This window comes from Diplotaxodon limnothrissa, linkage group LG12 (genome assembly GCF_057381915.1).
Source record: "Diplotaxodon limnothrissa isolate DT_005_m linkage group LG12, D_limnothrissa_male_GT1.1, whole genome shotgun sequence".
NCBI classification, from domain to species: Eukaryota; Metazoa; Chordata; class Actinopteri; order Cichliformes; family Cichlidae; genus Diplotaxodon; species Diplotaxodon limnothrissa.
In genome coordinates this window covers 24,190,426-24,205,475 of record NC_140607.1, presented here as the reverse complement: position 1 = coordinate 24,205,475, position 15,050 = coordinate 24,190,426, and the positions used below count along the sequence as shown (strand labels likewise).

The 15,050-nt window shown below is 41.5% G+C and overlaps 1 protein-coding gene across 1 annotated transcript in view; it reads right to left on the bottom strand.

Annotated features, from left to right (window-relative positions):
- The window catches only part of ccser1 (coiled-coil serine-rich protein 1), a 127,850-nt gene extending 113,223 nt beyond the window's left edge, over positions 1–14,627 (bottom strand). Inside the window, exons 1-4 of the mRNA XM_085367368.1 lie at positions 14,483–14,627; positions 8,329–9,346; positions 7,226–7,643; positions 2,497–2,681 (exon numbers count right to left, since the gene is read on the bottom strand). Of these exons, the coding sequence (XP_085223494.1) occupies positions 2,497–2,681; positions 7,226–7,643; positions 8,329–9,321 (1,596 nt within the window). The 5' untranslated portion in view covers positions 9,322–9,346; positions 14,483–14,627. The remainder of the gene's footprint in view (positions 1–2,496; positions 2,682–7,225; positions 7,644–8,328; positions 9,347–14,482) is intronic.
- Positions 14,628–15,050: the final 423 nt, after the last annotated feature.

Below are 15,050 nucleotides of genomic sequence, written 5' to 3'. Positions count from 1 at the left end.
TTGTATTAGGGGTTGGAATCACACAATCCCTCATAGTATGATACAATACCATAGCAATGAGGGATTTGGCAATACACTGCAAGACCATCATCTACACCTGACATGCACTCACCGACCAAGAATTAGAGTGCAGTAACCCTGCCATATTCAAATCGGCACGGTGAAACTGCTGATCTATTGGCAATTTCCCATACAGCCATCTATAGTGTTTACAAAGAATGGTCTAAAAAAGAGAAACTAACCAATGAGCATGCAGTTCTCTGAGTGAAAATGCCTTGTTGATGCCAGAAGTCAGAGGACGTCTGGCTTCTTATCAGCTGGACTGCTTCTAGCTGATAAAGAAAGCAACAGTAACTCACACAAACACTCATTACAAGCCAGGTATGCAGAAGAGCATCTCTGAATGTACAACAGCAGAAGACCACTCCGGGTGCCACTTCCTGTCAGTTTAAGAGCAGGAAACTGAGGCATGAAATCATGGATCCATCCTGCCTAGTATCAAGAGTTGGGGGGATATTTTATTGTCCCACTTTGGGCCTCATTTGGGTACCAATTGAACATCATTTAAATGACACAACCAGCTTTGCTGAGCATGTAGATCCCTTAGTAATAATCTGTGAGTTGATGAACCACTTTTCCCTAATCCGTTTGTTAAGTACAGCTAAAAAAAATCAAGAAGTGGTGACCCTCAATAAACTGTTCCACCTCTACAGTGTACACTTCTGCATTCACCATTTCATTTACAGTCGATTCAACAGCGTCTCATTTCAAAATGTTACTTCCTGAGATTATCAGGACACTTACTCACCACCAACATACCATCACACCAACAATTTACAACTTTTTTTTCTGAGTCAAAGCTGAAAAAGTAAACAGAGCTATGTCTGCATTGCTGAGGGCATGCTGGAACATTTAGTGTTTGCATAGCCAGAGGCATGAGCACTGAGTGAGATTAGGCCGGATCCTTTATTACATTACATATTAAATGGCATTGCATTAGTGGTCGGCTATGATTGAGGCCAATTACATCTTCTCTTTTTATTCCCTTTCAAAAGAGACACAATTTTATACTTGAAATGACAATCAAGTAATCAACTAAAGAGGGTATTTTTCCCCTCATTATCTTTATGTGTATTGTTGAAATTAAATGTAATCATTTAAAAACATGGTTTTAAATAGCAAACCATCTTCATCCAGACAAGGCTTAATTTTTTTTTAAAAATTAAGTAGTAAGTAGTACTAGTAAGCCTGTAAATGCATTTCAAATAACCCTTCATGTACACTGAGTAGGCGTGCCAGTATGAACAGGCAGTACAGTGTTTACACCATTGCTGTGTTTGCACAGCAATGGCAAAAAGTAAGGTCAGAGAGTCGTAGCACTACTTTAATAATGACTTGATGTTGTTAGTGAAAGTGACCAAACCCAGCAGCATTTCCACAAGTATCCTCTTTAAGGGTACTTTAGCCAGCATGAACGTTTTACATTTAGAACTGCACAACTTTTATTCAGCAACAGTATACCCCACCCTTAGTGTAGTTTGTTTGTGCAGATGTTAATGTGGTAATTCCACTCAGGTGTGGATCAAAACAAGACGCTTTGGAGAAGGTGGTATGAGTCCAGTTCCAGATAAACTCCAGTGGGGTTTGTTTTTGGCATAAATGTGATCCGACTTTGATCCGATCCAACTACTGTGTGTATGCTGAAAGTTGGAGCTAAACGCCTTCCTGTAGCCAGCTATGTGGCCCATTCTGGGATGCAGCAGAGTATTATAGACATGAACAAACTATAGCAACTACCTGCAAAATTAACCAGTAGCTCACTTGGTATGTTGCCTTATTGACAATTTGGTCAAAGGACTACATTTTTTATCTCCTTCTGTATTTATTTAGTTCACGTGATTTGTAGTGATGCTTTTGGATTTGCTTGAATTTTCTGTGTGAAAAGAATCAAAATCACAAACTCCATACCAGAGTAAACAAACCGTAGGCATAAAAACACCTTAAATACCTGTAACACTGTTTCCACAGTTGGTTGTTACAGCATTTATCACAATAAAATCAATTGTCCCTTCATGTTAGGTATGTTTCTGAGGAGAATTTCTTTGAAGCAGGGCCAACAGAGTGGTGTGGCCAATATCTCATCTGAGATGCGTGCATTTAATAAAGTGCCTCCATCACTGACCAAAAAGGCAAAACTCCCGTAGACACCTCAACACAAATGAGTATATATGCATGATATAAAGCAACACAATACCACACAAATAATAAAGCACAAAAGTGCTTTAAATATACAGAAACACTTTTTTTTCTTTACACTTTTGTGCTTTATTATGTATTATAACCTCACAAAAATATATGACTAGCTGATGTAAAATATATACATAAATAAAAAATAGTTTACCGCAAATGTGCACAAACAACTACTGATGACATAATCATCAAAGGGCACTGCTGTCGAATAAACACACAAACAAACACAGAAAGCTTAAGCCCTACCAGGCTCCCGAGTTTAGACGATGAGGAGTTGTTTCTGTGTTTGAGCAGACCACATCCCTCCATGCCGGGGGCTTCTCTGTGGTTTCCATGGATACGAGGACCACCAGCCCCCTCGGACGAGGAGCGCAGACGTCTTTCCATCCGCATCACCTCGTGGTAGGGGCTGGCACTGCTGCACAGTGAGGCTGGAGGAAAGAATGAAACAAAGAGAATTACACAATCAGACAGATGGAGAGAAATAATGTATTCAGGTGAAACTGTTATAACAGTGATTCCACAAGCATAGATGTAATCATGTTTTATTGTATTACTAATGCAGTCAGCCCTATTTCCTGTTAGAAAGGGGCTTTTGTTTCATGAAACTAAATCACAATGTTTTATATATTCAGCATTTTAAACGACATTCAATCTTCCATTTACAAAGCTTTTCAGCAATATTGCTTTTGGTCAAATGCTATTTATTGTTTTCAGGGGAAATACTCCTTAGACAGATAAATGAAAGATTGTTATAATTGCTCTATTTTGATCTCCTAGAAGATTGAAGTGAAAACAGAGAGACAATACCACATCCTGTCACTAAGCAAGAGGAGACACACAGACACACAAAAACAAGACTTTGTATGAGCCATTTTATCTTCCTTATTTCTTGCTACACTTGCACACTGTTACCTGAACCTTTACACGCGCAAACAACAGGCATGTAAGTCGGTAGTCTTCATGCAAGAACTAAGCAGACATGAGAACACTGAAGAAGTGCCATGATTGCATCTGTAACTACACATGGAGTTACAACACATTGGGACCCTTATTGTAGACTGTTCAAATGTTTGCACAAAAAATTCCTTTTTTGTAGAGTCAACAGATGAGCTTATTTGTCTCAGTGATAGTCTGTCAGTAGTTCTCACTGCCTGGAAGCCAGAAACTCAAAGTGTAAATCAATATTCAGCTATTTTCCTTCAGGAGGGATTGCAACATGCTGTGTGTGTCTGTGTGTTGCTAAAATAGGCCATTAATACCATGTTACGTGTTCGCTTGCAGACAGTCCTTCAATCAAGCCATGTTTCGACTGCACAACAGCATGCCTTGAACAGTTGCAATAATCAAGGTTACAGTCCTTCTAGAGTTTCTAACAGAAGGGGGAAAAAAGGCAAATCGGGAGCATCATCAAAGTGTATCAATGCCCACATTTTATACAGGAAACGTTTTGAACATGACTAAACCTCGGTGGATTATCAAGTTTCTTATCAGTCTCTTCAGTTTCAACTGTGAAGGTAACAAAACAACAATTTAGCGCTACAGTGGTTAACACATTTGTCTCACAAGTGAAAGATCCTCAGTTCAAGACCGTGAGGAAACACAAATCCAGTCAGAAGGCGACATAATGCCAGCACTAAGCCCGGATAAAAGAGAGGACTGCATCAGAAATGGCATCTGGCATAAAATTGTGTGAACCAAATCAAACGAGTGGATCCGTCTGCTGTGGCGAAGAAAATAAGGGAGCAGCCAAAAGTGCCTGTACTGCCGGTATGCAACTGACCTCTGATTCCTCATCAAACAGTTTAGACAGTCCTCCCAGTGAAACCCTGGACTTCATGTTCGAATGATTCAAATTTTCTTCTTCTATCGCCTGGTGCCTTTAGGGCTCGCCACAGCAGATTGTCTGCTTTCATCTCACTCGATCTCTAACATCCTCTTCTGTCGCTTCTGTGGTCTTTCTCTTGTCCTTCTGCCTGGGAGCTCCATATTCAGCATCCTGTGTCCAGTATATCCACTATACTTCCTCTGCACATGTCCCAACTGTCTAAACCTTGCCTCTCTAACGTTGTCTCTAAACCACTCAACCTCAGCTGTTCCTCATTTCTTTTCCATTCCAGTCAGTCCTAACAAAAATCTTAGCATCTTCAACTCGGCTTCTTGTCTTTGTTGTAAGTGCCAAACCACACATCATAGTAGGTCTCAGTACCATATTGTAAACCTTTCTTTTCACTCTTGCAGCTTCCTTCTGTCACAAATCACCCCAATAGTCGTCACCAACCGCTCAACCCTTTCTTCTTCGCCTCTCTTGAGCACTCAGCTGCTCAAGAGAGCCGTTTTGTAGGCATTTTTTGTTGTTACCAGAGAAAGTCTGGCAAGAAGAAAGTGCGCATTGTGTTGCAGCAGCTGGAGGTGAATTAAGGATAGCATTAACAAATCAGCTTTATTTAAGAAAAACACTTTCAATGTGACACTTACTGTTTCAGTCAGTCCACAGCTGCCACTAATTTAATATACTGAAAGGATTTTTCCAGATTAACTGCCTGAGCTGCTGCAAGAAGGACTGACAGCCACACGAGTTTCAAATCTGATTTGAAATTCATGTTGCCGATTTCCAGCCCTAATTCGTTTATTGTCTGGAAACATTCTCACTCCCAACTTTGAATTAGCAAACAATTTGGAAGCAAACAATGCAAAGGCATTATGCTCCGTATGTCAATACAAATCATCTTGTAGTCTGCAATCATCAAGTGGGAACAAGCTGTGAGACATGAGAATAATATCATTTTAAATCTCGATTATGCCAATTTACAGCACCTCCACTTATCAGCTTCCTGGGAGAATCTCTTTGATAGGCTTGATAATGAACTCTCAAGATTTTTATTGGCATTCTAATTCACACTTGTACAATCACGCATAGGGAAGTAATAAAATCAAACAACACTGAAGTAGCAGGAGCATAGCATCACTTTAACTTCATAATAAATGTTTACTGTCAAACTCATTTCAGCAGAGATGAATGTGGATCTTTTTTGATGAAAACGTAACAGTGACTATATTAACAGCAATTTGTTCAGATCATACTTACAAATGAACATCTCCAATAATACAATAATACTGTTGCCATAAATTTTTTCATGGAAAAACAACAATTTAGAATCCGACAATGATTCACGTTCAATATGTTTGCATGCATCAGCATGTGACGCAGGTCCACGACATGTTTGAGGACAGTGAGACAGTGATGAGGTGTATGTTAGGAGTGACAGATGAGTTTAAGGTGGGGTAGGATTACATCAGGGATTGGGCCTGATGAGCCCTCGTTTGTAGTAGTAGCGCAGAATTCTCTATCGACTATAACGTTTGATGACATTGCGATTGCCCCTGAGAGTAAGTAGCAGGTGGAAGAGAAACAGGTGGGGTGGAGGTATGCTCTAGAAAGGAGGAATGAAAGTTAGAATACACGTCTGTGAACGAGAAGGAGACAGGTGTAACAGTGACCATTCAATGAGCAGAAGGGGTGAAGTCAGATGAGTTTAAGTACTTTCGCCTGTCTCATGCAAATCCGAAGCAACAAATGGTGCTTAACAGAGGTGAAGAAAAGAGTGCAGCCAGGGTGGAGTAGGCGGACAAAGGTGTTAGGGGTGAGTTGTGATAGAGGATAGCAGCAAGAGTCAAAGGTAAGGGCTACAAGATGGTAATAAGACCTGATATGATGTATGCTATACTGCCATAAGTATTTATGCACCCACCCAAATAACTGAGTTCAGGTGTTTCAATAACCTTTATAGTCACAGGTGTACAAATCAAGCACCTAACATACACACTGCTTCTGAATACCTTTGTGAAAGAATGGGTCGCTCTCAGGAGCTCGGTGAATTCCAGCCTGTGCAACAACTCCGGTATTCGACAGTCAACTATTACTGGTATTATAACAAAGTGAAGGTTATATATAAAGTGGTAGGCGACATAAAATCACAGAGTGGGCTCAGTGACTGCTGAGGTGCGTAGTGCGCAGAGTCAGTTGCTACAAACTTAATGTGACCTTCAGATTAGCTCAAGAACAGCATGTAGAAAGCTTCATGAAATGAGTGTCATATCATGATATCAATGATATCAATCAATACAGCAATTCCAAACAAGACAAGCCCAGGCATATCTGACAGCAAGAGCCATGTGTCAGCTTCTCACGATGATGATTTAGTACCAAATGTGTTTCGCCACTTGAGGCCAAAACACACCATCAGAATCCACACGACGTGGAGATACTAGCAACTGGTCATGTGCAACCAATAGTAAACAAATGACTCCCCCAAGCATGGCTCGGTGTGACAGGACGAGCAAACAGTGGAATGAAATTACTGATTTGGTTTGCTGTCTCACCACTATTGCGCTGTAAAGCTGCTTCTGCTGGCACCTTGTGGCAACAGATTTACACTTTCAATTATGTAGTCTGTCATCACTGACAGTAACTCGCTGGAAAAGGAGGACAGAAAATGCCCTCATTTTGTTTGCAGTAATAAATGCTGCTCTCTGCCGCTGCAATTACAGATAAAATGTTGTTCAGTAGCTTTTTCTCTATATCTTGTAAACTGTCATCAAAATCATGATCGTAAGTTCCCTTAAAATGTTGTGATATCGTTTTGAGCCTTTTATTGCCAAACCCTACACTGGTGTTTTGGAAATGCCAGTCAGTACAGTGAATCTGTGTGTTTAAGTCATAAAGTGTGGAAAGAAGTACAAGACAATGAAAGTGTCAAAGTGAACTAAGTGTATGTGTGAAGTTAAAGGCTTAGTTTCCAGCAAACGTAACGTGTGTACATTTTTTTCTTGGTGTGTGTTTCTTACATCATGGGATCAGCCCAACTCTATGACTCACACTGACCACATAGGCTGTATACATTTGTATGCCCGTGGCTTTGGCTTTGCATGTAAATATGTTATTTACCTGCAAGCATTTGCTTGAATTTGATACCTGTGTGTGGTTTTCTCAAGTGAGAGGGTCTGGGTTCATGGCAGCCGCAGAAGCTTCCTCTTTCTTGAAAAGATCGCGTGGTTCTTGCCCTCCTCTCTGACTGCTCAGGGTTAGAGTGGCAGCCCTCACTGCGTACGACGCACGCCTCGCTCTCGCTTGTGGTCTCTGTGTGGTAACCTGTCTTCCTCTCTAAGTCCAAGTCCTCCCTCTTCTCTGCTGACAACTCTTTCCTCGCTTCCTTCCTTTCCTCCTCCCTCTCCTTCCTCTCCTCCAGTGACTGTTCCCGCAGAGGTAGGCAGGGTACGGCCGTCTCAGGCTCCGAGACGGAAACGGCAGTTTCATAGTCCGTGTTGTTGGCTGTGCTGGTGTCCGGGAGTAAGGGTTTTTCAGTGCTTGATTGGGCAGGAGTGAAGAAAACCTGAGGAGAAGGCATTTTATTTAGTATGTGCAAAGTTCAAATTTCTCACTGGCAAGATAATGAAGCAAAAAGCTAACAGTTTACATACAGAAGATTGCCCTTCAGCTAGCATTTAAAAGGTGGATGTTTGTGTTCTCATGCACCAAAGTGCACATGTTTAGAAGGCAAAATAATGCAGTCTTTACTACTCTAAAGCCATAAAGGAAAGTGAATGGTTTCATTTTTTGAAGTTCCCTCAGCTGGCAGTAAAACAGAATAATATCTCTGAATAAATGCTTTGAAGGAGGAAAAGTTGTGAGCGTAAAGGTGTGAAATGCGAAGGGCAGAATTCAGACATGCACTAGTCTTCTTTTTCATGCCTAAGCTCTTTCAATAAAAGGATTTTTTATGCCCGGTGCTCAACTTTTATTCCATATTTCACACACTCCAAACAGTGGTCACAAATACTCGTCCTTTGTGCTTGTTCTTGGTTTTGCATTTAACGGCAACTGCAGCTGTATTCCTGAAGCCCTAACATTTTTTGATCTTTTTAAGTCTATTTGGTTACATGCAGACCGATTACTTAGTATTTAAATGTGGTGTGTTTTTATCATAAAAGCTGTTATGTGTTATTAAACTCATTGTTAGTCTATACTGGTTAACCCCATTTGATTTTAAACCTTCTTCAACAAAACAAACATGATACCTGGGAGGTAGAGACAGCCACGCTGAAGTTTTCTGGAACAGGTGGATGATCGGGTGGAGCAGCTTCCTTATCTACCCCTGGTGTAGAGGCCGGTTCTGGTGCTGAACCCGATCCGGGGCTCGGAGCTGGCAGCGCATCTACTTCAGATACAGAGTCTTCAGTGATTGGAATGAACTCGGAAGGAGTGATCGCTGTGGTTCGATCCTCTGATATCATAGGGGACTGGAGTGAGCTCTCACCACCAGCACCAAGTTCACCAGGCCAGGATCCTGGGGTGAGCCCTCCTGCCCCTGGAGTGATGGTAGCGGTGGTGCTGGGAGGCTCCAGCTTCACTTCAGGGGGCCTGTGATGATCAGATGTCCGGGAGAAGCGTTGGTGAGCTGAGAAAGACTTCGGAAGCAGCTGTTTCTTCTGGCGTGATGACCGTCTGTTGTTGTTACTGCCGCCACTGTAGTCATCGAGGATCCCGGAGTCATCGCCCTCATTGGTTCCCGAGCTGCTGATGCAGTTGATGAACACATTTCGATTGGTCGTAGAGGACGATGATGAAGCCTTGTCAAAGTCCTCAGTCTGAGAGCGTGTGATTTTCTTTTGCTTGTGGCTGCCAAATCCAAATGAGTGGCGTGACTTGGGCCGTCTGCCGCCATCGCTGAACCCCGTTGACACCGACGTGCTTATTGCCTGCTGATTATTTCCGTTGGCATCGGTGCCCTGTGTCAGCGGCGGTGTGAGGTTGAGGTTGATAGGCTGGACACGTGGATCGCTGTTCCGTTTACTTGCGAAGCTGAGAGACGGCGTGCGGAACAGGCTCCGCCGTTTCCCGGTGCTGCCGGAGCTGGAGTTGGTGCTGGAAGGCGAGGAGGTGTGGACGCCATTTCCCACTCCGCCTGAAGATGGAGAGGAGGGAAGGGACTCCTGCCTCTTGCTGCTGCTGCGGCGGAAGATTGGCAGGCGGGAAACAAGAGTTGATCGCCGTGAGCCTGATTCACCCATTTAAAAGCTGAGGCAGTGGGCCACTCTGAGAGAACAAGCAGACAGAAACATTTAATAAATAAACCATTCATCAACTCCTGAATACTGCATGGCATACACCACTTCTTCTCTGGTGCCAAACCCTTATGTGGCTAAGAACTCTCAAAGTCCGGTCCATTAACCCTTGGAGCACAATTTTATTTTTCAAAAATGGAGTTTAACTGCACAAACTGCTCACATTTCCCACTCTTAAAGTTCCTGCTGCATCTTTACCCATTCTGATATGGAAAAAGTGTCATACTTAAGAGATTTTTCCCAAATCGGGCATGTGAAATGACTCCTTAAACCAAAACAGTGTTGTTTACACCATTTCTCCTACTGTCTATGTGTGAACTTTCTCTAATGGAAAAATTTAATCAAACACCTGCCTCAAAAGAGCTCAAAAGAGGCAAAAACAGAATCTGATTTCACATTTATTCCATACAAATAAAGTGGTTGTCAAGTCTGAATACACCCAGCATACTGAAGGGGCTTAGCTGAAGTGTACTTCTGTATATTGTACATCAGTACATGTGAACAAAGACGGATCTAACACTCTCACAAAGGTGTGAGATCTCACAGAATGAGAGGCAGTATTTTTCATTCGGTAAAGCAGGTATTCTGGGTGTAAAAGGCCTTTTTGTCTGTCATCAGCCTGTCAGATAACATTCAGCGCTAGCAGCAGTCGATGTTCATCTGTTGAGCCACATCAATTCAGGGCTTGCTAAATGTCTGAAGACAGGAGGGATGAAGGGGTGAAAGACTTTAAAATAGTTCAATTATTTTTTTATAATGAGAATTTCTTTGTTTCTCTCTAGCACAAAAGTGGATTAAACTAACAAGAAAACCAAAAAATAACATCTGTTTTGGCATCGGCTACTGGACAAATTGTTTTTTTAAAAACATCAATACTAGCCGAGAACTTCACTTTTAGCGCATCCCTATTTTAAGGTCATCTGGCGTGTCTCACAAAAAAAACTGCTGCTCTGATACAGCTCATATTTCATAAGATCAAACAGTAAAAAAGGCTCTTTATTGCCCCAAAACGTCATTTTCACTTGGAAGTGCATGTAAAGAAAGTTTTTACGTGACTATTATTAGATCTGCTATGAGACCTGGAGGGTTGATTTCTGTTTAACATTTCACACATTGCAATTAACATTTACTTGACAACTAAATTGTGCAGACAGACCTAACCCAAGGGGAGAGCCAGACAAACACAGAATGGAAAGAAGTGAAGAAGAGAGAGTTACAAAATATCCTAAGCGCTCTTTCAGGGGTTTTTTTTTGTATGGATGTACTAGAAAAAGATCAAATCTTAGCACAGTTATTTACAGATACAGTAAGTTCATTTTTTAAGGTCATTTGATAGAAAAAAGAATGTTGTACTCATAAATATACACTTTCCTTCTAATAAACAATTTAATTACGTTCCCACATTATACGAGACTTTATCCACTAAGTATCTCAACTTTAAAAAATGTTTCATTAACAGAGACTAACAGCAGCTAACAGATGCTAACAGCAGCTAACAGATGCTAACAGCAGCTAACAGATGCTAACAGCAGCTAACATAGGTTTTTCTGCGCTTAACAACAGAAAAGTTCAGCGTATCCTCAAAGCTCACCTCGGTATCACAGAAGCAAGCTTCACTTAATTGTTTATCCTACATTGACCACCATAGCTAGGATTCTGCACTTGAATTAGGAGGGGTAAGGAAATGACGTCCAGTATCACCTTCAGCCATACGCAATATGGTTGAAATGACCTGTGGCTCTTTAGTGGTTCACTGTGTGTGTGTTCCCCTGGTCTTTCTCCTCTCACTATTAAATAAAGGGGAAAAAATGCCCCTAAAAAAATTCAGTAATGGATTTATAGATTTTACGCGCTGAACCTCTATGTGTTTGCAGTGGTGCAGATTATCCATACATTATAAACTACTATGTAGCTTTCACAAGCACTAATAAATCAGCCACTGACTGAAAGCACAACATGGAAAAGAACAAAATAGGAAAGACCAGAATTTTGGAAAAAAAATATAACAGCACCAGTACAACTCATGGCCAACCATAACTTCCTGGCCTATAGCTCACCCTCTCACCTGCACTGGCTGTTGAGAATACAAAATTAGAGCGTCAGCCTACAACAATGTTCCTCACATGACCTTACAAAGAGAGTCTCTGAGTAAACACAATGCCCCACTGCTAGTAGGAACTGACTAAAGTTCCCCTTTTTGAGTCATAAAGGAAGGCTTTCATTTGAGCAAATACTCCTGTCATTGTTTTTTTGCACTCAGTAAGCGTAACAGTGACTATGCAGTCCCTGTACTATTGAAGAGCCGACCTCTCTAAGAGCTCCTGAAGTGTTTTGTTTTCAATCTCTGCCTAATAAGCTTACATTAACACTCTCCACTCTGAAGTGGTGTATTATTAGTGTCACCTACCTGAAAATAAATGTTCTCATATTCTAAATGTGATGCAAATTTTAAATTACAATTTAACTCAATGCAACGTATAAAACAGAAAAGGAAGAGAGAGAGGAAGTCAATAAATAGTACTGCCAAACAACGGCGTTAATATCACACGCACACGTATTAGGCTAGGGTCTGTCCTCGATCACATCTAGCTGTTCGTGCAAGTCAAGACAGAGCGGTCACCAGCCGTATCAAACGCTTCCTTTTCAGATTAGCCAACAGTTTAGTAGCTTTAGATTTTCAACCCACCACACAGCCATTTGACCTGGTCATAGTACTCTGGGCTAACCGATTAAGACAACCAATTAGACAGATTAAATCAGATTGAGAACGCCTCTCTCATTTAACAATAAGGGCAAACAACCTGTTGTCAGACTTTACAGGGGCTGAAAATGTCAAATATACACTCACTCAATACTACCTTTGGAAGCATTGTTTTATTATAATCATGCTGTCATCTATAATCTAACATAAAATTACATTATAGGCTCAAAAGAGCTAACAGACACTCAGGCATTTGACTAAACTCATCAGTAACTGCTCATGAAGCGAGGTTACCAACAAAAAAGGAAGCAAAACTTCACCTAATCTGAGTTCCCCTTTGCTTTGCAATTAGTCTGAGAGCTGCTGAGCTGAATGCAAAGTGTTCGTTTTGCTGTGAGCTGGCATTGCTTCTATATAACTGTCCGCTTAGATGTTCACTTAAATCAAGAATTACTTGAATTGGAGAAGAAAGATTTCTAAGCACGTTTCTAGATCTCCAGCTCTAGTTTTCCCAAATTAAACACATGACAGGTTACGTTTTCTGTCATTGCGGCCTTCACTCCATGTAACAATAGTGATGCATTAAAATCACAATCCTCAAATAAACCAAAACAGAATGAAGAACTTTACTCATGCAGCGCTCTGTGGTTTTTGGCATCTTATCGACACACCCTACAACAATAGTTAACAATCAGCAGACAATGCCACAAAGACACCCTCCCATCTCAGAGTAATTTTACACTGATACTCTACATGATCATCGGTTTGAAATAATAGGTGTGTATAGGGTGTGAAAAATGGGTGTTTCCTATAAAACAGGTTCTGGGTGCGATAATTTTGAAAACCATAACCACATGTCAGAGTTAATGCAAACCATACTCTTCTATTCAATGTAATGAAAGATTGCAGGGAAGGAGTGCTATTTGAAAAGCGTGTGTTTTCATAGAAGGAGTAAGCAGGCTGCAATGCTGCTGTAGACAGTGTTATCAAAGAAAAACATTCCCATATTTTTTAGCAAATACCTCCATGCTGAAAAACATAAATACTACTGGATTTGAACTACAAGCTATAGTGCTACATTACAAATAATCTAGTGATACAGCCAAGGTTATAACTAGTCTTTTATCAGTCTATCTCATCTAGCTTCTTCTGACTGTCTGTGTTGCTAATATTTAATAGACGCACACACCTCTTTCCCACAAGCCAGGGCATGTGGAGAAAACAAAAAACAATCTTAAGCGATAGGATGCCAATTTAACCATGAATGGAACTGAGAACTGTAATCCGTCACCATTGCTAGAGTGAATGGAAGATTAGTAAAGTGCAGTCTGCAAACATATCCTAACATAAACTAAGCAACTTGTTATATAAACGTCAGCCTGATATTTGGACAGTAAATGTTTAAATAGGGAAGACATGTGAGTGTATCGTGGATAGAATGCAAACAGGATACATATAGGAAACTTGAAGGATTAATGAAGCATAGAAGTAATATGTGAGCAAACAAATCGACTGAATGAACAGCAACAGAATGATGTTATAACTGTGTCACTCACAAGCAACTTATAACACTTTAATAACCCTGTAATATCCAGCAGTTCAGCCGCAACACACTTACACTCTATTACATACATTTTTATAGGAGTGTGATACACTGCACCGGGATCACTGGAGCCATGATCACAAAATACTGTTGTAAACAGTGCTGCACATCATGCCAAAATAAGGATTTTTCCATCTACCAACACAGACCATCGCTGTGTGCCAACCACGCACAATAATAAAGCTTCTATTAAGGTGAAGCAGCGATGTTAGATAACCCTGAGGCCACAGGAGGCATTTCACAACTGCTTTCATGAGCTCCAGCAATGAATGCTGTGGTCCTTTAAGCTTCTGCTGAATTACATGCTTCTTAGATCTGCTGCTGCTGCTGATGATGGGCTCAAAATCACAACAATGAATGGGCCTCAGCGTCTGTAGTTACAGTTTAACCTGCACTTCTCACAACTGCTCAGAGCACCCTGCTCATTTATTATTGTGCCCGTGAATCAGCCTGCAGCTGCTTCTGATTGTAAATTATTTGCATTAAGATAAGAATTGTGGATGTAAATGAGTGAAGCCAGCAGGTCCTCAGCGGGGCGCCGACAACTGTCAAACCGAAAACGTCAACAACGCTCTGAAGCCTTGTGAAGCCTTAAATCCCGACTAGCTAACCGAGACCGGGACACTGAAGTGCTGGCGCTAATCGCCACCACGACGCTGAATCGGTAAAGCAGTGGGAATCGCTTTCTCTACTCCGCAATGGTCAGCGGTGTCCGGAGGAAATACAGCGGCAGGCTCCGTCCGGTGGTTCCGGTCAGGCTGGCTAGCAGGTAGCGGACAAACACACAAATGTGCGTATTTTACCTTCAGAGGAATCCCGGAGTCTCCACCGAGGCCCCCCTCCGGCGCACAAACAGATGGATATACCTTCGCTTTGTGGTCATACGAGTTATTATAACCTACATGAATGAAAATATCTGGGATAGGTAGCACCTTGTGTTGCACTGACGCCAATATGACACCTCAGTGACGTGGATTCGCCCTTTCCTCGTTCGTCGCTTCCGCGTTGCGACGACGGGCAGCGAGCGTGGACAACGTGACGTCCGTACTCCTCCTCCTCCTCCTCCAATACCCTCACAGACCAGCATCCTCCTGCAGGTGGATGATTGGACGATTCAGTCTTTCTTTGGCGAATTCAACCACAAGAAAAAGAGAAAAGAATCCTGATGTGTGCCCTTATAGTCAGAAACCACTAAATACCAGGATTGCAGGGTTCTGGTTTCCTAAATGACTACTTGTTATTTTTTGTGTGCTAAAATGTGAAGGCTATGTTTTGTTTTTTCAATTTTATTATTGCTAACACATGGGAATTGAAGTATCATTGCACAGATAAGACAAAAGAAAAGACTGAAAAAAAGAGAAATGCACGACG